At 37.0% G+C, this 24,988-nt stretch overlaps 2 protein-coding genes across 5 annotated transcripts in view; one reads left to right on the forward strand and one right to left on the reverse strand.

Moving 5' to 3' along the window:
- Nucleotides 1-11,465, reverse strand: part of GPSM2 (G protein signaling modulator 2) — a 30,571-nt gene extending 19,106 nt beyond the window's left edge. For 2 of the 3 annotated variants that reach the window (XM_062613470.1, XM_062613467.1), the window contains exon 1: nucleotides 11,339-11,465. The gene's annotated coding sequence lies outside the window, so the exon portion shown is untranslated. The remainder of the gene's footprint in view (nucleotides 1-11,338) is intronic. The other variant, XM_062613469.1, reaches the window with a different exon arrangement.
- A 132-nt stretch (nucleotides 11,466-11,597) lies between these two features.
- On the forward strand, nucleotides 11,598-24,560 carry AKNAD1 (AKNA domain containing 1). Of its 2 annotated transcripts, none has more exons than XM_062613465.1 (16): nucleotides 11,598-11,666; nucleotides 12,212-13,377; nucleotides 14,147-14,206; nucleotides 14,527-14,656; nucleotides 14,766-14,917; nucleotides 15,028-15,087; nucleotides 15,571-15,704; nucleotides 16,043-16,178; nucleotides 16,620-16,780; nucleotides 17,630-17,720; nucleotides 18,361-18,467; nucleotides 19,781-19,866; nucleotides 21,262-21,384; nucleotides 22,446-22,527; nucleotides 23,362-23,509; nucleotides 24,129-24,560. In XM_062613465.1, exons 2-16 carry the CDS (start codon nucleotides 12,265-12,267, stop codon nucleotides 24,249-24,251), a joined length of 2,706 nt encoding a protein of 901 aa, XP_062469449.1. In that variant the 5' UTR covers nucleotides 11,598-11,666; nucleotides 12,212-12,264; the 3' UTR covers nucleotides 24,252-24,560. The 2 variants fall into 2 exon arrangements, with proteins under 2 accessions (XP_062469449.1, XP_062469450.1); XM_062613466.1 differs by having other exon boundaries at nucleotides 16,695-16,780.
- The last annotated feature ends 428 nt before the right edge of the window (nucleotides 24,561-24,988 follow it).

Consider the following 24,988-nt stretch of genomic DNA (forward strand, 5'->3'; position numbering starts at 1 on the left):
CAGGCCATCCACATTCTCCCTGTTAAAAAACTACTCTGCCCTTCCATGGTCATCATTGGAATTATGTGGCATCAACAAGTGGGTGTGGGTATATTTTTACAATTACAAAGTGTGACACACACAGTTTACAATCCCATTGCAGCCTACACACTGGGAGGACTGTGTTACAGGTATTTACTCTCTGGAAGCTTGTCCAAACATCAAATTAGATAACTCACACAATCAGGGAGCTCTGAGCCACCTCATCTACAGCAGTCACTCACCAGCACTCCTGCTGCTCACCAAATGCACGGAATTCAAATTTCTCTTCCACACAGATGCACTCATGCAAAATGCCACATGCCACAAACTAAAAAGTGTGTACTTTGGCAATTGCCACAGATCATGAGACAATTTACTGTGGTAATTTGTGTATTTATCCTGTACTTGTTATTAACTGAATAATTGAAGAAGCTTTTTTAAAAAATAAAAAGCCTATTTAAGGCTTTATAAAAAGTTCTATTTAAAAATACATCAGAATGCCTGTATTTATTTAAATACCAATTATTTTTTGCAGAACATTTCACATCAGCTGTTTATAACTCCATTTACCTGAGCCAGGCTTCTGTATTCGTCCTTAGCCTCATCCTCTGACTGATGCCACCACCTCCCATCAGCTGGAACCACTGCTCCTGCTTTCTTCCCTCCTTTCTGGCCATATGGCACATTCCTGGTCTCAGAAAGGTGATATGGACACACCAAAGTTGGCCAACGCATCATGATCTCAGATCCAACAAAAGTTACTGGGTCTGGTCTTCCTATTTCACTTCCTTCTCCCGTAACCCATTAGGATGTCAAATTATGCCTTCACCAAACAGGTAATCAGTAAGCAACCTTAAAACATATTAATTAGAGTGGTGGATTCAAAACTCAGAGGTGGAAATCAATGAACAATTCCACAGATACCATCTCTCAGGTGTAAACTGGCCTTGGGAGGATTATCTTATAGCAAACTAAGCACTTTGCTCTTGCAATTGATGTACAGTAAGTATACAGACTCTCTGCAACCAAGCTTTTCCTGAACTGGTGATCAACATGGAATTGACTCAGAGGACACAGTACTTCAGCAGAAAAGCCCAGTGGATTAGTAAAAAAATCAGAAGTTCTACTCTACTGGCATGCGCAACAGTGAAATGGCTTTCACCTGAACTGCCATTTTTCATTAAAATTTCATGCAGCATAAAAAAAAAGCACTTGTTGATTACTAGGAAAGAATCTGCTTTAATGCAAAGCAGCTGCTTTAGTGCTTTACATTTATTCTCTTAACACCTCTAAGCAATACGAAATCCATACCAATGTCAGAGAGCTGCCTTTCAGGGAAGAAAAAATAGAAAATTGAAGTTGTATATACAACTTGAAAATGCATGATTTTACCATTCCAGCTGTCAAATGCTGCAATAGTCCTAGCTTTATTGCAAGTTCAAAATAGTGGGGAAAAAAGCACACAAGAGAAAACTGGGCCTCCTTCAGAAGTGGAAAATTAAACTGGTATTACTAAATTACACAGCAGTATGACACCAAAACCAACACCACCACCTCCCAAAAACAAATAAAGCAAGGCAGAAGTTAGGCAATCCAATGTGACACCCAGCTTATACCCCACAATAGACAAATCATGTGCTTTATCAACTCTTTTTTAGGAGAATAAGGTGAGCCATTGCTATATACATCCATCCTGGCTATAAGCAGCTGAAGTATCTTCAATCAAACCATTAGTAAAAAGATAACTTTGACTCCATGCAATGCTTTATCTAAAAAAAGCCCATACTTACCACTCTTAAAAAGTCACTTTTCATTCTTTTTGATTAAACCACAGATTTCTTTAGAAGCTTTACTGATAAAGAAGCTTGGGGTTTGCATCACATGAGGTTATAAGACATTTCTTTACTAAACTCTATGAATCTATTTTTGATTATCTAAAACTAAAATTCCGCTTAAAATCTATTATTTTGTAAAAATTTTACAATGAAATAAAAAATCATGGTAAAATATTAGTGTTACCTACTGAAAGGAATCCCACGCAAGAGTGCTTTAAGAAGTGAAATCCCATCATGCTTGCACTTTTTCAGCATTTTTCATAAAATCACTATCAGTGCTCTCAGAAAGGGAACCAAGGCCCAATGGCAGATACTCAAAGAAGGTACATGTCAGCCTTCCCTTAACATTACTGACCTGAATCAGTGATGCATCTATTAAGACCTGAATGAGCCTCATTCTCACTGAAATTACAAAAGAAACCAAGAGTTCCCCATCTTCCATTCTGATCAGTGTGTTTCAAGGCCCTGACAGCAATAAAACAAGAGCTGTAATTTCTTTCTCAGAAGCCTGTTTTGCAAGCTAATTGTCCTAGGTCTTACAACTGCCAGACAAACATTTCACTTTTTAAGGCATTTCCCATTCAGAAAAGATATGACTACCTACAAAGGATTTTATCACAACGGTAAATAATCACTTTAATCAGTTTGCAATTCTTATTTAGGCTGAACATCTGTGGTACATGCCTTCGTATTAACTTTTGATAGAACACAGTATTTCACACAAGTGAAAATGAATTGGCAAGCCACAGAAAACCAATACTGCTCTTTATCAGCAGTATATAAAACCAATAATCACAATACAGTTGGGGAGGGAGATGTTTTTTTTCCCCTGCACCTCCTTAAAACAGTACATTGCTGCTGCTTCACTGGCTCCTTCCCCCAAGCCATACCTTCCTTTGTGGAGTTTGTCAGAAGATCAGAAGTTGCTTTGCTTACCTACAGTTTCACAGCTGACACGCACTGACTGGTCACTTGAGGTCTGACAAACGAGTCTTTCTGCCTGTCCCTACAGGAGACAACCAAGTAATGCCTTCTCTACGCATCTGCTATTTTACACAAAGCTATAGGAATGGAGCATCTGCCAAATAAAGTCATCACTGACTGACAGATTCACAAGCTATTACAGGAAAATACACGCTAAGGTAGACCAATTGCACTAAAGAAACCAAACAGTTACAGAGATCCACTGCTTCAAGATTAAGGAGAATTTTCCAATGGGGAACTAAGTTTGAACTTCTTTTCAGGAAGAGGCTACAGCATGGGCAGAAAAAGAGGAAAAAAGAAACTTGAACAGGATTCTGTAAAAACAAAACAGAGCTTTGCATGCCCAGTGGAGAGACAGGCTAAATGGCAATAAAAATACACTGACAGATCTAGTACTGCTATTACTGAAATATTGAGATTAGCTTGGTTCCAGACCTTCAAAATATGAAACAGAATATAAACACAAACAGTACAACCAGAAACACTCAGAACTAGACAAGCTGTAATTTTAGTCTTCAGTGCTGTCCAAAAAAGTTTTTTTTTTTTATAATTCACCATAATTGGAAATCTGGGGTAAATAGCAGCATCACTGGCATTTCTGTAGTTATATGTATTTCTCTGTAGATGAACCTTAAGGTAACTCTGTGGCACATTTGGAAAAAAAGTATTTTTTTCCAGTACAAGTGACTAGTCATGAGAGTAGATCATGCAGATACCAGAAACACGGCACTAACACCAGTGTAGTTACTGTTTAAAACTTAATTTTAAATTCCTCTCTGCACCACTTTTGCAAGAACTTCAACAGTACACAGAACCTGCCTTCACTGATGAAGTGAATTTGAGGTTTTATTCAGAATCAGTGCTGATGTGGAGCAATACCTGCTCTGAATTACTGCCTTGTTCTCCTTGTGGATTGATATATGGAGCAGAATAAACACTTTTTCACAGAATCACAGAATAAACCACTTCTTTGAAAGAACTGGCTTAGTAACATACAATACAAGCAGCACACAATCATACTTTCCAACGCACAATCCAAGTGCAGCTCACATTAGACATTAACAGGTTGCATCTAAAGGACAGAACAGGAAAACTGAGGTTTGTAAACAACCACCTCAGACACTCCTCCTAGGTGTGAGTCTGATAAAGCAGATTCTGCAGAGCTTGTAATCACTATATATCATGGGAAAGACCCAACCTAACACATCCTATGCTATCAGTCTAATCAGACAAGCTGCAAATAAATTAATACCACTATCTAATGTTCTTGATTCAGATGCTTCCTCCTCCACCCCAATTATATTTGCCATGCTGACTTAAAAATATGGGCCAGTATGAAACTAAGACACATTACTGAATATTGCAGACAACCCTAAAACAAGGGTATGGGTGGGTACTGTACTGGTTTTGGGCCACTTGTGATGTTCTTTCAACAAAATGGGAATCCTACCAGCCACTGCTCTGCAAGTCGGGATTTTCACTTACAGCATACTAATAGAGAAAGAAACATGAAGTTTCCTCTCCCCAAATCATGCAGACAGGACTGTCTTTTACATATGAAACCAATGCACAGCTAACTACCTTTATGAATCAAAAGAACAGAATTACTATAGCAAGGTATTGAAAGTTGATTCTGTTATCTATGAAACTATTCCATCTCTCTTCTTGGCCAGTTAATACCCAAGACTTAATTACCTCAGTATAACCAGCAGTCTTTTCCAAACAGTTAACAGAAGCACAGAGATTATAAGGGAGTAGAAAAATACTAATAATAGGAACTTTGACACTCATTACATTCATCCCCTCAAAAATTAAGTGCTAAATGAAAAATTATGCAAATACATCATTATCTGCCACAACATCCTGAGTGATCAAACTGATTCTATTCTTCACTTCCCTCTCTATACCATTTCTAGCACTACATTTACCCAAATGGAAGAAACGGATTTTTGTCCAAGTGTTTTAATTTACTCACCAATTTTCTTTACTTGTAATCAAAATGACTGCAGAATGAGAATCCCCCCAGTGAAAAAAGAGCACAAGTATGCCCAGAAGAGCCCAAAATAGGACTGTAAAAGAACTGCACTGAAAATATTAACAACTATATCAAAGTAATGGAAATATTGCATAAAAACCCACAACTAACTCACAAGCTTAAAGATGTAATCATAAACCATAATAGTTTATTAAAATCTATTTATATTTTTAAAATAAGTTTTTACAAGGTCCTAGCAGGGAAATCCTTCTAAACTGGGAGATTATTTTCGAAAACCAAAAACAATAGGTGGCAACAAATTCTGATCAAAACAAAGTAAGGATCAGCAGCCACAGCTCAAAGTGAAAGCATAGACTGGAATTCAACACTAAAGGAAAAGAGACCAACATTTTTTTATCTAATTGCTAATCAAGGTCCTGCATTACAACAGGCACGGTAACAGTGGAGATACTTATCATGCTATTTCTAAAAATGCTGTCTGTTCATGGTTTCCTTTAGTTCTTAGGTTACTTAAACCACATGAATCCTGTTGATGGGGGGGTCTAGATAAAGGCAAGAGAAGGTTCGCCTCCTCTGTGCCCTTTCATGTAGGTTAATTCCTCTTGATTCTCCCTCCACTCACATCTCTCTTTGGCAAAGCAGACTAGATAACCTGGTTTATACAATATTGGATTAAAGGCAAAAAAAGTCTAGGAGCATTTCATATGGGCCTTTAAGTAATGCTAAAAATCTGTAACATGGCAAACCTTTTAAACTCTGTATACCCTTTTTGTTCATCCCTCCCTCCTGCTTTTAGAGGGTTGTGCAAACTCCTCCTTTAACAAGCATTGCCTAGCACTTTTTTCAGTATTACCCACAATCACCAACCTTGAAACACAAGGAGACCTAATGACACAAGCTATTTCTGCCAGATCTTAAAAAAAAAAAAAAAAAACCACAAACCTAATCCAAACCACCATGACAACTGATTGCAGAAGCATCTTCATTCTCTGAGTCAGAAAGCAGCTTGCCTGCATTCTCACGGGTTATTTTCATTTCCTTTTATGAGAAACACCCAAGTAGCAGATAAAAACTGCATAAACACTATGCAACAAAAGAAATGTGTATCATACCAAAAACTAAAGAAAATTAACACTTTCCATTAAGGAACACTCAAATTGCTAGTCAGAACTTGGTACTTCTACTCACACTAAACTCTGTATTTTCACCCAGCAATCAGACTGAAATGGAAATACATCCCTTAAAATGGAACAGTTAAGAGCAGAAAGAGATGCATGCCAGAAACTTAGGAGAATGATGCAATACGTAAAGACAAACAACATACATCCTCATTGCTAGTATATTCAGTCACAGTTCCAGGCCAACTTTATTAGCTTTAGTAAATGTGAAGGTGCTCTATTAGGCACAGTAAAGGTATAGCATAGGTTTGTAAACAGAAATATATTGCTGGAACATCTAGCAATGATGCAGGTCGCATAGTGACTTGCGATCTTAGAAACTACTGTAGACAAAACCAAAAAGCTACCGCATATCATTACACTGAATAAAACATAGAAGCATCAGATGCCTATATTAGGCTGACAACAGTGTTCAGTGATGCAGAAGTGGACCTTTAAGGGCCTCTATCACAGAGTATCTTTCCAGAATAAACCATCCTTTTCCTAAGAAACTTGGTATTTAGCTAGAAATCAGCTTGCCACTTAATGTACATATACTGTCTAGCACGCAAGTTAAAGAACTGGGTGTAGCTAACATAAGTAACCACAAGCATCGTTATTAGAAGGATATTTCTGCAGATAGTTTATGTAAGCTGTCTATTTAAATCTTTAAGTATGGCAGTCCCACACTACGACAAAATAAGAAAGGAAGAGAACACGGAATACCACCAAAATAGAACTAATATCCCCATAATAAACCTCACCAGCCAACTGAAAACCAATTCTAAATACACAAGTTAAGATTTCAGATACAAGACAGTAGAATAATATCCCCCCTTTTGCCTTCAAAAAAAGAGCAAAGTCAGTTTTTTCACATATTCCATATACCAAGACATTACGATTCCTTCTTTTTTCTTTCCTTAATTCAGAACAAGTTCCAAGATTTTACTTAACTCTCATTCATAGACTGAAAACAAATACTGTGCTGCCTTCTTTCCTAGCATCCCAAAACTGGAGATGAGATCTGCAATTTTAAAGAGTTTATATGCCACAATAGCCTTCAATGACAGCTCACAGCAAAGTAATAACTTGTGATCCTTTTATTCTTAGCAAAGTTGAAATCATATTACCATAAAATCAGTGAGTGTTTTGTTACCAAGTTCTGAACATAAATTTGTACATTGCTCCTTCTGCTTATTAGGGACTCAGACCTCATCATGCAAATTAACACATACCAGGCATCTCCCAGCCAACAAGATATTTACTCCAGTACCTTCAGTCTGGGAAACGAAGTATGTTCTATGATGTGAAAAAACACCAGATGTGAAAAGTTCAGCACAAAATCCTGACTATTTGCACTTCAGCTGATAGAGCAAGTCGATCACAAATCTCTCCAATAAAATGTTCCTCCTAGCTCAGCTCCTTCCTGGCCTATCTGTAACTTTTATTAAAAAGATATCCTGGTAAAGTAAAAGATAACAGCCAGATTGCACAGTCATCTTACAGAGAAAGGGGAAAATTCTTAAATTTCCACAAATTTAAAAAAAGTAAATTAAAAAAATCTTTAGAATCACCAGTACTAAAACACAACAGCAATTTAAGTGAAGTAATATAGCTGCCATTTCAAATTTCCTATTTCACACTGTGATGCTCACTGAGAGATTAAGCAGACATACAGCATAAAGAACTCATTACTATTCCAGCAAGTTTTTATCTTGCAAGAAGCAGATGTAGCTCTCATAATAACCATAATGCACTACTGAAATGATCCATGATACACTAATGCCAGCAGCATTGCTTGCTTCATCACCCTCGATTCACAGGTATTAACAGCAAGTATTAACTGTCTTCTCAATTATGAGTCTACAGCTGGCCAACATACAGCTAAAACCTGTGAAAACTGCAGAAGTGCAGGATGAACATGTACTATAGCAAGAAGAACATGTGCTGGTCTTTTCTTATTGCTTGCTTCCCATAGACACAGGTACGGTTTATTTATGGCACATCACCTATGTAGATTTAAGGAAAACACTATTTGTTGAGATGCCAAGTGGTAAAATGCTTTGCATATTTAATATTTTGGGATGCAGATGCACACCTATTCAGAAACTAGTCAATGAATTTTCTTTTTTATTCTGTGTGATGAATACTGAACTGGATTCCATTTTGCCCCACTGCCCCCGATTTATCCACTATATATACACATTATCACACAAACACAATTGGTCACAATAGCGTATCCTGTCCTCTAATAAACTGTCAACCGCTAGGTAAGGTACAGGCTCCAAAGTAATGCACACAGGGAACATAGTTCCACACAGTATACTAGCAGTGCAATGGTGGGGAAACATAGTAAACAAACAGTGAAGAAATAGAAAGTATTTATAGAGGCTTCTTTGTAGATCATATGATTTATATTCCATGCAACTCAGCTGCATGTAAGCTTTTCCCTCCTATTCACAAAAAGTTAACACAAAAGGTTTATTATATGACAAGAACGATAATCTCCAAACACTGCCAAATTTGAGTTCGAAGATGCAGCTTAACATTATTCATCTGGTCAAGTGCTACATATGTGTCAGACCATTTCTTACCAGTTTTCCACTTCCATTTTTCCTATATTTTACATTCCTATTATTGTGGTCTTAAACAAAATAATCCCCCCCCAATCAGTTCTATAGCTGGCTTGCTGTTAAATGGCTAAACAAAAGTTAAGGGTTTGTTTTCTTCACCTGGTATCTCTCCATTCTTTCATTCTCAGCAATAATAATAGCAATTACAGCTTAATTTTTCAGAAAGTCTTCAGATCAATATTTCCTCCTTAAACAAACAATTTCATCTAGATATTAACCTTAAAAACTTCTAAACCCAAGATCATAGTTACCAGACCTGGGCAGGAATGACTAAATTATGGAAAGTGAAACTGACCGCACAACTGGTACAAAAAAAATGAATGACATGAAGAGGAAAAATACAAATATCTGTCCTATTAAATCAAAAAAGTAGAAAATTAGCAGAAACTAAAAGTGATCCTATTTAAAGCAAAACAGAACAATCCAGATAAACTGTATAAACCAAGAAAAACTCCCCATATGTTCCTTAAAACTATAGTTAAAACTATGGACAGATCACGTTTATTTTTAGAATAAACCACCCATGGCTTACTAAAACATTTCCTCCCTAACCAGCAGGGAGGCAAGCTGCTCCCTGCATCATACTGTGCATGGGGACCTGAAGAACACTGGTTTAGAAAACTTGTCTGTTGTGATTTGTTGACATGAAAAGGCCAAGAATTGCAATTAGAAACAGTTCTAGCAAAATAAGAATAAACACCCATTTGACAAGGTACAAGAGGTAAGACTTATTTTGAAAATTGTGGTCTTCTCTTCTACAACATCCCAAAAGAAATAGATTTTTATGTTTTTGCAATGCTTTTACTCAACATGCACAGTAGAATCAGCCAGGCTTGCTGACTCCCAAAGGAAGGTGTAAGCGGAGAAATAATTGTTCTCTCTAAATACTAAAAAAAACAAACAAACAAACAAAAAAAAACATAAAATATTAACAATTTAAAGCCAAGTGGCAACAAGAGAACAAGAACAAAATTATGTCTATCAATAACTTTTCAAGAATTACTTTGACCTATTAACCAAAGCTGACCTTCTACCTATCTTTAAAACTTACAGAAGGCAGACTTAGATTAGATATTAGGAAGAAAATCTTTATAGTTAGGGTGGTGAGACACTGGCACAAGTTGCAGAGAGAAGCTGTGGCTGCACCATCCCTGACAGTGTTAGAGGACAGGCTGGATGGAGCATGGAGTACCTGGTCTAGTGGAAAGTGTTCCTGCCTATGGCAGAGGGTTGGAACTGCAGGAGCTTTAATGACGCTTCCAACCCAAACCATCCTATGATTCTGTGATCAAATTCTACAGTTACACTCCAGAAGACCAGTAGGAATGTATAATTCCAAGTAGTTTTAAGACACTTGAAAGAGTTTCAAGAACATCTAACTATCAGCATTTTAAATAAAGCAACAGACAACACCCATACAGGTTTCTTCGAGTCCAATAAGTTATTGGTGGTCTTAAGTTTCAGTTAAGTTTTGTCTCAGCTTTATATGGAAGTAACTAAAAGTATAAAGTGCTTCCTGCTGAAGAGGGATACATACCTACAGATCAGAATTCTAGGTAATCATTAATTAGTAAGAAGGAACACTCGTAGAGTGTAATGTATTTTACACAATAAAAATACATTAGCAAAGAATTCACAAGGATTGCACTGTAATGACGACCTTTTTTTCTGACGTTTTCAACACTAACGATAATATGACTTAAACAGAAAGCATAGTTTTCAGACCAAATTTAAAGAAGGACTGCAATTTCTTCACTAATCTTTTTGAGATGCAAGACTTTGCATGCTCTCTTAAATTTCCAAGATGACTGCACAGCTCTCCACGGCAACCCAGGATGCGTGTGTCCTGCAGCCTGCTGGCAAAAATTTAACAGGAACAGCACATGAGGCTAAAAAGGCTTCTAAAGCAGTGTATTCACTGCTGGAAGGCCACAACTTAAAGGTGGGTAAAATTTGTATCTGCAGTCAGGTCAATAAAGGGTTAATAAAGAATTCCTGATTAACTATGCTCCTCTGTTGAAAAACTGAATAAGCACAAGAAGGGGAGTAACTCGACTAGCAAGACTACAGTCTAGTGGATAAATAGGTTGAGGTGTGGTATAACTTCAGTTTAGCTATGCCACAACATTATGTCTAATTCAAATTCTTACAGAGTTTACAGCTTCCTCCCTGTACACAGGATGCTGCAGGTCCTTTGGTTCCTGCTATATTAAGACTGTTTCACTCCTCCTTTAAAATTTCATTGCTATTTATCATCCTTATCTATTTTGTTAAGGATAACACAACCGATTAAAGATATCTGATGCAATGCTCTTTTGCTACACATTACACTTCAGAGGCACACGGGTGACCTCGCAGGGCTATAGAGTCAGTAAAAGCTGGTGGGATCGCTATGTCTGGCTTTAGCTTCCAAAGGAGCAAGTTCCACGACTACCAGAAGCACCACTTCCAGTCACAACACCGCACTCCACGTACAAACACCAGCTTTCTGAAGCTGACCAAGTTTCTTCGCCAACACGTCAGGCCGCTCAGAAGCGGCTCGCCGATACAGGCCCCGCAGCCCTGTGAAGCCGGGACCGAAGGAGCTGCCGACGGAGCAGATGCTGACAGGCAGCGCGACCCGTCGGGACGCCAACTGCCCGCCGCAACACTTCCCTCCCGGCACCCGGCGACCACGGCGCGCCCCCCGCCAGCTTCCGGGCCTGCGCTCACCTGGTGCCGGCACGACCGCTCGCTGAGGGGCTGCCACGGCCCCGCTGCCGGAGCGTCCCCCACAGCGCGGCGGGGAGGGCGGGGCGGGGCGGTGCCCGCCACGCGCAGCCGCTCTTCGAACCCGGCAGGGCCCGCCGCCTGGCTGGGCTTGCGGGCGTGTCGGCGGGCGCCGCGCACCTGGTGCCCCCCGCAGCGCCGTACGGTGCAACTGGAACCGAACTGCTGCCGGGCCCACAGCCTCCGCCGTAACACACTCACCTCTACAGCTTCATAGCTCACAGAGAACGGAACAGCTCAGCCACACAGCTGCTTGCAGGACACTAGTGCTGTAAGTGCCTTCTTTCCACTTTTAGCGGCTGCGGTGTGTGTGAAACTAGGCAGGTTCAGGAAGCTGACAAGACTGGCCATGACTTTAGTGTCGTACTAATTCTGTGCATTTTATCTGATGAAATAAAGAAAGGGGTAACAATGAAATTAAAAACAAGTTCAGGGGGTTTTCTCTGGTGCAGAAGCTGAAGAAATGCAATATAGTGGGGACACAAAAGCTAAGAGAAAGTGTATTACTTTTTTTAAAACTGAGGTTAAATTCTACTACCGTTGTTAGCTCCATCACATAGGGTTTTACTGTATAATACTACAGAAAGATTAAGAACAAGGACAAATACCTGGTGCTAAGCTCAGTTCTCTTTTTGACAATGCTTTTGGCATTTGTGTCTACTCCTCCAGTCATTAAGCCAGACTTTCCTAGTGTAAATAAGAAAACATCCAAGTCAGGTGGATAGTCCTAAAAAGCCTACAGTAGGTAGCAGACACAAGCACATTTTATTCTCAGATGTATTTAAGTATAAAATAATTATTACTCATACGTTACAGATTTTGATCAATGCATTAATAAAAGCTCTACCCAGAAGTGGAGAAGCAATGGCATGTATATTTTATGTAAACTGGACATGGAGACTACAAAGAAGTGCAAACCATCAGACTGGATGAAAACTCAAATGAATAGTTTATTTTCAGATGATAGAGGTTGTATCACAGATGCAACTGATGAGGAACAAGATGACTTACCATACGATGGAGATGCAGGAGTAAACTGTAAATACAATGATGATTCAGGTAATTTGAATGACTGTACTTGTACAAGAGAGATTTCTGGTATTTTAAACTTAGTCTGTTCTGAAGATAACAAAAACATAAAAACAGCAGCAAATTACAAAACTCATTCACAACCTGAAGAATTCTCCAGTCACCACTGCAGAGGTGCCGTAGGAACAATGGGAATTTCAGCTGAAATGCCTGGAAGTCAAGCTCCCTTTAAGAAAGAACTACCTATTAGTAGTTATAGTAAAGCAGATAGCAAAGAACATCTAACTCACTCAAAAATGTCCAATGTCCTCCTGCGTCATTTTTCTAAAGGAGAGTTAACAAGCACATGTCGGTTAATTGAATGCGAGACGATACCAGAGACATCTCTTACGGAAAGTATCAATGACACCGTAAGCAAACCTGAGCCTTCAGAACATGTCAAAGGCCTTTTGGCACATGAACAGTGGGCAACTAACTCTGCAGAATATCACTTGGAAAAGCACGAGGAAGTAAATACTGGTGATAAAAATAAAAATTTGCTCAATGAGAACAGACCTGTTTCAAAGAAACCTATTTCTTCTACTGCTAAGTGTGGGTACAAGCAAGAAAATTTACAATCAATTAATGAGAACAATACCACACACATATTTCAAAACATGAAAGAAGAGAGCACCCTGTTTAAGAGAACAGTTCCACCTCATCAGCTCAAATATGAGCAAGGTCAAGCTCACTACTGCCTTCCTGACTTCTTCCAAGTTGCTTCAGAAGTTAAAGTGCCAACAAGAAGTGACAACATTAACTCAGTTCCAACAACTGAAACAGCAAAATCCTTCCCTATTTCACTATGTAAACCAGTAACTGTGAAAGTTATAGAAAATAAGAACTATTTCAATTCTGCTGCAGTAGGGAATAGTGAAGAATCAGGCATTCCAGAACGGCTGCAACAGCTGGAGGTAATTAAAATGCTTTAATTCTTAATATTTGGTAAAGATTGCTTTACCATTAGAAGATACTGTGTCCAACTACCGTGACTAGTTCATGCAGGCAGCCTATAGGTATCAGCAAGTATGTCACCACAGTCCACAAACCAAATCAAATATTGTGGGATTGAATTTATATGAAATTTAGATTACCAAATATTTAGTGATGCTCTGGAGTGTTATTTGCAATTATAAAGCATCCCATCAAACCATTAGGATAATCACAATAAATTGTTATTTCCAGTATTTTGGTGAATTTGAACATCTACATGTAAGTACTTTAAAGATTATTCTTAAAACTACATTCTTATACTGTACCTGTGTTTGATAGGCATCCTTGCCTTTTTCACATAGAATCATAGAATAGTTAGGGTTGAAAAGGACCTTAAAATCATCCAGTTCCAATCCCCCCTGCCGTGAAAAGGGATGCCTCACACTAGACCATATCGCCCAAGGCTCTGTCCAACCTGCCCTTGAACATCTTTATACTCTTAAACTGTTTCAGCTGTATTAACTGACAAGCCAATTCTTTTTAAATAATTAATTTGACAACATTTATTGTAGTAAATTTCTTTTAAAGTTTGTTAATAATTTGATAATCTCTTCTCCGTTTCATGCCATGGAGTTGACTGACAGAGCTATACAGATGCTTAAGTCCATTCCTAGATTGCTCTCTCAGTGAATCATTTGAGTTGTAACAAGTTTTAATACTTTTCCCTATTATTTTCTGGCTGCAAACAAGATGCTGACACAGCACCTTGATACCCAAAATCATATCGACCATCTGAGATTGAATCCTAAGGTAAAAATCTCTCAAATAGATTTTTTGTTTCCTTCTCCTTGATCTCTAGAACTATAAATAGTTCTCAAAACTATCTTGTCACCTTCATATTATACATCCCATTTATACAAATCCTCTTTAGATTTTCACAACATAGAGTTTAAGTATTTAAACAGTAAGACACTATACATATATCAAACTATAAACATAAATTATATGGGATTATTATAATAAACATTTCATTAATATTAATAACTTGCATTGTGTTTTATTTCTAAATTTCTTGTTTATGTCCATAAGTGTTCTTTATATTTTTACAACCAAATTTCTCGTTTTAACAGGTACTTACTCAGTCAGATTGTCCAAATGCTAGCATTGCTGTTTACTCAGGAGACACCGGAATGCCCTCTGAAGTCTTTACATTACATGCTCCAATCCCTATACAATCTACACGTGGTTTGTCTCAAGCAAGTAAATAATTACCGTATGCAAATTACTACTTTATGTAATTTATTAGCATTTATGGGCAGACTCTTTGGGCAGAAGTTCCAATTGATTAATCTTCCCTTGTATTCTGTAGGATTACAGTATGGAACTACAGCATCAGCATTACCAGCAGTTGGGACAGTAGAAGCATACTGTCCAAATCCTTCTAATTTACTGCCAGAACTAACACTAGGAGAAAAGATGACTCAAATACTAAAGGATCAGACAGATGAAGTGATAAAGAAAGTAAGGGGCTCTGTTTCAATATATACCTTCTATTGATGCTCAGATTTTATACTCATTTGTCATATTCATTTTTAAAATCCTTAATAAAATTCTAATATTTTATCTTGAAGGTGGAAGACTTCTCTAAGCATATGACCCAAGAGACATTACTTTTACAAGACAACTGTCTGGTAATTTATGTATTTTCACTTATCCGAAATGCACTTTAAATGGCTGTAGACTCAATGTGCAGGCAATATACTCCATCTTTTCATCAGAGGTGTTTAAAAATACTTTTTTTCTTCATCTCACACAAATTATGAGTTTAAAAGGCAATAATCAAAGTCTTCAGTAGGTGGCTGAATTTTTAGATCTCTTTAAGCATTACAATTCAAAACTATTAGCAAAAGGCATTAAGTTTCCATATAAGTTACTAATTTTGACATGCAAGGTGTCCATTCATAAGTCATGGGTTAGTATTTTAGTCATACACAACAGAGCAGCACAGAGTACTAAGTGGATATACAAGACGCAGTCCTGTTCCAATCCACAGCAGTACCAGAATTCTTAACAACTTCACTGTCAACAGCATCTAGCTTACCTAGCACAAGTAGCTATCACTATGGTGTGCTAAATCATGACAATTGCTATTGAATTATTTCTTATTGGTGAAGGCATTAAATCAATTGAAAAGATACCTTGATGCCTTGGAAAGGAATTACTTAACAGCTAGAGAAGAGCACCATAATTTGCAGCTGCAGAACTACAAGGACAAGTCTATCAACGTTGGAGAGTTTGATCCTGAAAGGTCAGAAGTGATAATTAGTACCTCAGTCTATTTTCTGCATTTTGAGTGTTTTACAACCAGTACTTCATTTATCCATTACAATTTTAAGTGCAAACATTATCTTAATACTATATGCAGTAAACTAAAAGTGATTGGCCAATATTTAGCTTGGGCTTTACATATCCTAGTAATCAGTAGGCTAATTGATTAATTCAAATACCTCAGAAGGGCTCAATGAATTCCAGTTTATTTCATATCCTATGGGAAGTGTATTGCAATGCCCAATATGGTTATTATAGTAATAAATAAAGTATCAGTTTATACATATTTCACTAACTGTGTATTGCAATTGAGTTTAGAAAGTTGGAAGGGGAAATATTTAGACTTGGCATGCTGCTTGAAGACATCCAAGAACAAACTGATGACAGCAAATGCAACTCGTCTTCTTTGCTTACTTCCGATGAATTTGCCCATTCACCATATTCCCTTTGTGAGGTAATTCTTACTATTTCAAATCTACAGTTACTCTATTTTAAGTAAGAAAATACAAGCAGCTATTTTAAACTTTTACAAAGCTGTCTTTGCTTTGGGAAACTACTCACCATCATTTAGTTGAAAGAAATAGTACTTCATTTGTCCAAGATTCTGAACTGCAAAATTACTGGAAGATCTAACATTATTATGCTGTAGAAAACTAAGTTTACTGCCAAGGTTGGCAGTATTTTGTCCTAGATCATAAATGCACAGAAAGTAATCTTACGGCCTTCTACGCATCCGTAGACAAATATCAGCAAATGTTGTCATAGCCAATGTTTCAGAAAACATTTTTCCCTGAATCCCAAGTTAGGGACACTGAAAATGCTAGCTGGTAGAAGTCACATACTTGCAATGCAACAACCACATACTACCCCTCTATGCTATGCTTACTTTGTACAGAGCTCAGTAGTTTCAAGCACTGCTGATCCTCCAGAAAGAAGCAGCATTGAAAACTTATTTCTTTCCAACAATGAGGGAAAAAAAAGTCAGACAATTGATGTAATCCCACAGACAAATCAGTTTTCTTCAGAAGGTGGCAAGTGCAATCTCTGCCTTCACATGTAAGTGAAAACTTTGAAATATCTATCTGTTTTTATAAAAGTTTATCTAAAATTATTTGCTGAATATAGAAAATTCAGCATGTCTGGAGTTTCTGAAATCAACAGGGATACTTCCAGAGCTCATAGCAGCGTTCCAGTATCTGAAGGGGGCTTATAGGGATGCTGGGGAGGGACTCTTCATTAGGGACTGTAATGACAGGACAAGGGGTAATGGGTTCAAACTTAAACAGGGGAAGCTTAGATTGGATATAAGGAGGAAATTCTTTCCTGTTAGGGTGGTGAGGCACTAGAATGGGTTGCCCAGGGAGGTTGTGAATGCTCCATCCCTGGCAGTGTTCAAGACCAGGTTGGATGAGGCCTTGGGTGATATGGTTTAGTGTGAGGTGTCCCTGCCCATGGCAGGGGTGTTGGAACTAGATGATCTTAAGGTCCTTTCCAACCCTAACGATTCTATGATTCTATAATTCTGTAACTACATACCCAAGAATTCCTTCCAGCCTGGCATTGCTACCTTTCTGGGTTTTATGGACCTCAAACTATTTCCTGAAGCCAAAACACTACCATCAGTTTCACTAGGAGCTAAATCCTACCAAATGCACTGCATCATGCAAAATTCACTGGCACTGAGAATGACACTGCCAGTAAAAGTTACTTGGCAATATTTGTGTGGGCTTTTTAATTAAATAAGAAAAGGGAGGGATGCAGATATTGACCTAATTTGCCATCAAACCTTTGTGAAGCAATTTTACGTACCATCTCTGCCCTTCTGGGGAGTTTCATCTGGGGTATTAATCATATCTCTGTGAGATTAGAAAAATAAAATTAATGTTTTTCCCTTAACCAACTGAGGTTACAAAAGAGAGGTGAATCAGCTTCCAGAAGACAAAGAGAGCCTCTGAGAAAAGGTCTGCTAGCAAATAAGCATTCTTCCAACGTAATGGTATGCGATTCCATTGAGTGTTTCCATCCTCACTTTTTTTTTAACTTACATTATCTTATCCAGCTTTGAGATAACACATTTTTCTCTTCAGTAGTTGCACAGCATGATAGCTCATCTTTGGGGGTATTACAGCATATTGTAACATTAGAATCATAGAATAGTGAAAACAAAACATTGCTGAATTGGTTTCCAAAGGAGAAATTTAAAGGACTCTCAAATATTTTAGAGATCTGTGATAAAATTGGTGTCCCTCGGGAAAGCCTTAACTGTGTTTATTAGCCTGACTTTATTATTTGTTCAGAGAGCAAAAACCTTCAAACAATTGCTTGCCTTTAAACATATTTAAAACACAGAAAGATTCATTCATATATACTAATCTTTCTAAAAGCAACATGAAACCTGTCTTGAATTCCAACTGCTCAGACAATAAAGTGGTCATATTCTTCCCAGTCTGCTCTACAGACAGAATTGTGAAAATATAAATCAAATTGTAGACTTGATGGTAACTAAAAGCAATACAGAACTGATGTGCAAACACTGTGATTGTTTGTACTATCCTGTTTGATATGTCATACAGTTACAGATACACAGTAATATAAACAATCATATATACATTTGGTTTGCCTTCTGTGTGCAACAGAGATGCCTTTCACCTGAGCAGAAATATCCTGCTGAGGGCCTTGCATGCCACAGTCAGGATACATCAAGTAAAAAATTTAATGCTGATGAAGATTCAAGTATGAATGGGTAAGTGTATCATGTATTTTGCCTTGCCATATATTTGGTTTCCTGCAGCTAAGTGAATGGATACATGCATGTACATTGATATGTCTCTATACTGGACCCTGCCTGAAACACCGAATGACATCTTTAATACAGATAAATGAGATGACAATCTTGTTTTTAAGTTTATCAGCAGATAATCACATAAGGTATGTGGTAAACCAGATGACCAGAGAAATGGCAGAGCTCCCATTAAAGAGAGGATTACATTCACATTATAAAGTATCCCATCTCAGTAGACCATTGGACCACCATAAGGTTTAGAGTGCTTAAGTGGTACAGTTATTTTAATAGCGTATTAAGAGAAGAGGCTTTGTCTTGGTTCTCTGTTGCTTCATGTCAGCATCCCAAACTGTGGGGTGACTACAAAGTGTTCAGCAACGTAAAATGTTTGAAGTTATCACTGTCATCAACTACCTCGTAGGCCTTGAAAGAGATCATATGGCTACCTCTACGTGTATTACAGAGTGACCCTTACATTTGAAAAGTTTGAGTTATAGAAATGTCAGTGTGATGAAATAAATCTACATGTGTTATTTTGGAGTTTCAAATTTTGGCCAATCTCTAACCAAAGCTAGATCTCACCATACATGCAGCGTAGAACACAATAATATTAATCTAAATATAAATGTTAATCTTTATGTAGTAGAATTCACCTTTTTTTTTTCCCCCCACCTGTCATTTAAAGAAAGTTAGCTCCATTTCTGATCATTATTTTCATGAATTAGTAGAATATTTTCCAAGTAAATATGATGATACTGTATGCCTTAAGTTGAAAATAGATGTAAAATAACACAAACAAGGAACTTGGTTCTTGTTCTGGGAGAAAGTACATCTCAAATATTCCTCTTATTACCTGAAGGCAGTAAAATTAAAGCCTTAATAGCTCAAAGCTACCAAGAAACTGTATAATCCTTACCATTGATAATATTTTGATGCAACATATATAAATACATAGGATTTTCATACTAATTTGCTATTCAGAGATGTGATTATTAAAAGCTCTACTTTTAAGCACTTTTAACAGCTCTGGTAGTGGAGTCCTTTTGTCAGAATGTGTGCTTTAGCTAAAGGGGTAACAATTTCCCAATGGGTTAATTTTTAATTTAAGCTTCTCCTTAGCACTTTTTCAGATAACTGATACAGGTAGAGTTGTTTCTAAGGGTAAATCTGATTTCTCCTCAAGTAAGAAGTGATCAAACATTAATATAATATGCTTATAAGGCTCGTTATAAAGGTGTTAAGGTACAATTAATATTCTGTTTTCATGCTCTAAGAAACACACACATACAGGAAAAGAAAATCGGAACTTGTTCACTCTTCATGCAGAGAAAACCAACTGATTTATCAGACAGCAACCTGAGTAAGTAGTGATGGCATACAAAGGTCGGAACTGTGCTTCTGCCTACTACTGAATCATGTTCAATGCATACCTATCATATCTCAGCAGCTTGAATTTTTTTTTGTGGTTTTAACAGATGTTACTGCTTAGCACAGCACAAGACACTGAGACAGACTAAGAGACAACAGACGTGCTGCAACAGAATTTCCAGTTAAATATCAGCAATAAAAAAAAAAGTGTTAACTCTGGGTCTAGTCAAACACTAAAAAGCAGTTTGCCCGAGAGAAGCCAGGATACCTCTATTCTCAGAGATATTCAAAACTCAAATGGACAGGGTCCAAAGCAACTTCATCTAAGTTGTGTGCACACAATGCTTTGATTTTGCTTTTTCTCATTATTATGTACATATATTTCATATCCTAAAAGTGGGATTTAAAACATGGCAACTGAAAAATTTCACATCAGTACTTCCAGGTTTAGTTTTTGGATTCAACATTCTTATTCTGCAAAAAATCAAAGATAAAAAAGTTTTCCTGAATCTTTGACCTATTCAGGGTTGACACAGGCTGAAAATACTCTTGGTTACTTAGTCCAGCCCCTAATAATATAAGTTCACTGAATCCAATATAGATCCCTCACAGGCTGCTGAGCTGGTTACGTCAGTAGACAAGCCATCCCAGACTCCATGTCTTGGAGGTTCACTGAGAATCAGCTGGCATTTGTTTCTGTTATGGCATCCCAATCTTGTCTTTCCACTGCAGAATACTCCGAAGCAGTTACTACCCCAAAACTAAAAAAAAAAAATAATAGCATGGGCTGTCCTAGATTCAGTTTTAAGTCTGAATATGTAGGTTATTCTGACCTTTGGTCTGCCTGTTGTCCTTGGCCTCTCTGCAATATCCTTTCACTTTAACGTAAAACACTAGAGGCCATTATTGTTAGTACTGATTTGTGCAATAGCTAAAAAGTACTGTACTAGATCTCCCAAATTCTGCTGTCACATTCCTCTTAGGCTGCATTGTTTTCACAAAACTATGGAGATGAGAGAGCTTAATTAAAAAAAAAACAAAACAAACAAAAACACCAAACACACACACACAAAAAAAACAACAAAATCTGAAAACCAAAAACAAACAACAAAAAAAAAAAACAAAACAACAAACAAACACACAAAACACCAGTTCTCAGACTAGAAATAACCACCACAAAAAAAAAAAAAATAAATCTACATTTGAGACAGTCTTTAAAATTCAGTCCTCACCTGTGATGGACAAAAAAGTACTACTTCAAATTGCAGCAGTGTTAGTAGCAGCAAAGTGCTCAAAAATGATGGCGCTGAAAGACAAATAATTACCTAGGTACACAGGCCAAAATTTCTACTATTTCAGACCTTTTTAATTTATTTTTGGGATTTAGGCAGCAATTCAGAAGACATCTCTGCCTACAATTCCTATAATGATTCACCAAACAAGGAACTTATGAATTGTGAAAATGGGAGATACAAAACATTCAAGAAAAGGTCATATGGAGAGAGAAGAGGTATAATATTCGCAAAAATATTAATACCTATGCAAAAATATTTTTAATAGTGTTTGGTTTTCTAAACATGTCTTTGTTTTCAGGGTTTAGATGCAGATGCCCTACAGGAAGCAAAGATCAATTTCAACTCAGGAATTACAAAGTCTGTTGAGTCTTGTGCCAAATGTAGAAATAAATGTTGGGGTTCATCTTATAAGTATGATGTGTACTGAAATAATTACCTATCACAGCTTAGATTTCAAGAGGCAGAAGGCCACATTGCAACTATCAGGTCAAATTTAATTTGGTATAAGCAACCAGAAGTAACAATAGACGTGTACAGATCTTGTATATCAACATCAGTGAACCCAACTTTTACACACCTGGCCAAGTTTAGTCACCATACACACCTTACCCGATCTTCATGAGAAGAGTCCCTTCCATGGTTCATTTATGACAGGAAAATCTCATTTTGCAGTGCCATAAAGAATAATTTTTAAAATTGGGTATTACTGTGCCAACTTTCAGTGCTAGCTGTTACCTAAAGTAAACAAGTACTAAAGAAGATTCTATCTCCACACTCAAAATTGTGTGACACACAAAGTCAAGAAAAGCCTTATTTTATAAACAACATTTATAACGTTGAACATGTAGCTTTTAAAGTCTCTTACCTCAGACTCCTCTCTACACTGTAGAAAAAATTGCATACAGAAAAATACAAATTTTCAGCAGTGGGAAGGAAGTACAAATTAGTTACTTCTTTGTATAAATTCTATAAACCTGTAAATCAAAGAAGTATTCATTTAATGATTAGGATTATACGAGTCTGATTACATTTTGCCTCTGTGGTCTTTCACTGTATGAAATTAATATAAATCTTCATACTGTTTACCACAGAACTAAATTCAATAGCAAACACAAAAAGGTTAATCTGTCCTCATTTACAGAAAGAACCATGTTTAAGTTTTATTCAGGAATGATATTTACTTGATTTTTTATGAATGCCAAATGAAGAAAAATTATAAATAACTAGCAAATTACTTTTTTTGTCTTTGTTTTAAACATGGCCTCAACTACTCCAGCTTATTCACAGCAAAGACTTTCCTCTCAAAAGGCTCAAAAAAATAAACAGCCACGTGAACTTGTAAACAGACTTTCTGCAAGGTAAGCTGCAGCAATAACTATATAGTACAACAGAAAATGCCATCATTGAAGATTCAGCAAGGAAAAAGCAACTCACCAGTATCAAACGGAAGGAAAGTTTCATCTTTGCAGTGTATGCTGTATATTAGAATTTTAGTCATTAGTGAAATGAAAACACTTAAGAATTATTTACACTTGCTATTAGGTTAAGAGTAGTTCTTGAATGTTTCTAATTTAAGGAAGAGTAAATACAAACTTCTTCAACTGACACATTTAGTAGTAAAAAAAAAAAATATTTCACTTCATTAAGAGGATGCTCCCATTCACAGATTAAAAAGCAGATCTGCATTAGTTAAAATTTGTTAAATTCTGTTTGCTGCCATTTCTTTATAGGTAATAGTCCTATTTTAACTATTGTTAACATTAAATTATAGAGGGAGTCTGAGAAGTAAAATGGATTCTTAACTGTAGGCACAGACTAGACTGAAATTCAGGCAATTTTGTCACCATAGTTTTTGACAGCATTACTCAGGCATTTCCAGGCAATTGCCTGGAAACACAGCAGCTGGACTTGAGAATTAACACACAGACCACTCAGAGAAAGCACCAAGAATGCAATACTATTTTGAGTGATTTCCTGACTCTGCATCCTTGCATGTTTTCTATCTTACTGCAATACAGATGTAACACAAATTACAATGGACTGTGTTTTACAGTTAAATGAAAAATTCTACTCACTGTAAAATTAACTTGCTACTGAGTATGCTGTCAAGATATTTATATATTTATTTCATATTTTAGAAATTCTTTGTTTACTAAAATTGTTCGTATTTATGCTATGCATCCTATTTTTAGGCAAGACTCAGAGGCTGCCAAAACCTGCTATTCAAGCACATATGATAAAATTATTCTTTCATATCACTGCTTACCCAGCAAGAAGTCTGGCCAAACCAAATCTGCAATCAACATCAGATACAGAAATGCTAATGAGTCCAATGCAAATGTAAGACTTCAGAGTGAAAATTAAAAGCCACACAGCTATCCTGGGAAGCTTTCATCCCCACATGATGACACTGTTGAACATCCCATTCTTAGCAAGTTGTCTATTACAACCTAAGCATGTCTAGTCCTTTTGAGGATAAGACAGGAGGGAGTTAAAATCCCAAGTATTTTAGCTTATGTATTAGTATGTTGTTTTGTATAAATATGTTACAGACTCGTTATGCAACTCAGTCCCTGCATAAATGGGAAAAGGAACAGAAAAGGATCACTGGCTCTTATTTCTGGAATTATATTTCATATACTGAAATAAAACATGTCATACAAACCACTATCAAAGCCTAAAGAAAATCTTCCCAATGCCACAAACATGCACCACACTGGGCTTCTACTTTACAAATGTGTAAACATCTCTCAGTTGAAAGGATTACTCAAAGAAAGAAATAACAGGTACTTCCAACTTGAATCCTGGAATGGTCTCACATGCCTCAGAATATTTTCTTCTCAACATGTATTCAGAGTGAAAACACTGCACAGAACCTTAAACAAACCTAATTTTCTATTCTACACCTATATAAACATCTGCCTTTAGTATTAACATGCTATATTTTATTATTTCCCAGCAGATTTTACATTCTGCTCTGGATCATGCCATACAGACAGCAAACATTTTGAAGAAAGCTACCGAACGAATGGTACAAGCAGTTTCAGAAGATCTGGCTGAAGTTAAAAGGAAGCAGCTTTAATTACCCAGTTTCAAATGCTGTATTGTTTTGCTGGTTGATACTGAAGCATCAGTATCTCTACAAATATGAAATAATAAATACAAAGATCAGAAAGTCAGCTTTGTTAGTCGTTCTGTAGCTATCAGTACTAAACCAAACCAGAGTTTATTGGTATTACGTATGTTCACACTCGGTCTCTGACCTGGCAAAAGAATTCCTAAATGTACTGAGAGTCTTCAAGATGTTGGCTCATCCCCATTACTGTGCACAGCTACCTTCTCTGAGTTTTCATTTAAGATAGCGTAATAAAAATTGGCTTAAACAAGCAAAGGTAACTTTTTGACTTTATCCCCTCCCATCCCTCGATAAACTCAGATTAAGCTAAGAATAAAGCTCAAGTATGATTACTACATACATTTTCTTGCCACACCTTAACAGCAGCTGCTTAAACACAACAAAGGGAAATAGCCTCTGCACCTGCGACATCAATAAGCATTATGCTCACATACCAAGTTGTAATTAATATTTGTAATTATTTTGTTTTTAGAGTGCCCTACATTGGGAGTTGTTTTTAAAGGACTTACTTGCACATCTCAGTAACTTGAGTATTACCATCTGTTGTGTAAGGACTCCGAACAACTCCGTATTCTGTTTCTTCAATGCAGTGTCCTTACCCTGTCAGATATTTGGCTTTGAGAATTTACATTTTAGTAAGTAGGTTGGAGAATTTTAAGATACTGTAGAAATACAGTGGGCCA

The sequence above is a fragment of the Pezoporus occidentalis genome, unplaced genomic scaffold (assembly GCF_034315485.1).
Source record: "Pezoporus occidentalis ecotype Australia unplaced genomic scaffold, CSIRO_AGI_Poc_V1 ctg167, whole genome shotgun sequence".
NCBI classification, from domain to species: Eukaryota; Metazoa; Chordata; class Aves; order Psittaciformes; family Psittacidae; genus Pezoporus; species Pezoporus occidentalis.

Excerpts from the sequence above, each read along its gene's own strand:
- AKNAD1 (XM_062613465.1), top strand. The coding sequence starts at position 12,265 with ATGTATATTTTATGTAAACTGGACATGGAGACTACAAAGAAGTGCAAA. Across the intron at positions 13,378-14,146 it reads AACGGCTGCAACAGCTGGAG|ATGCTGACACAGCACCTTGA; the intron begins GTAATTAAAATG and ends GCTGCAAACAAG. Across the intron at positions 19,867-21,261 it reads TTTATCAGACAGCAACCTGA|GCAGCAATTCAGAAGACATC; the intron begins GTAAGTAGTGAT and ends TTTGGGATTTAG.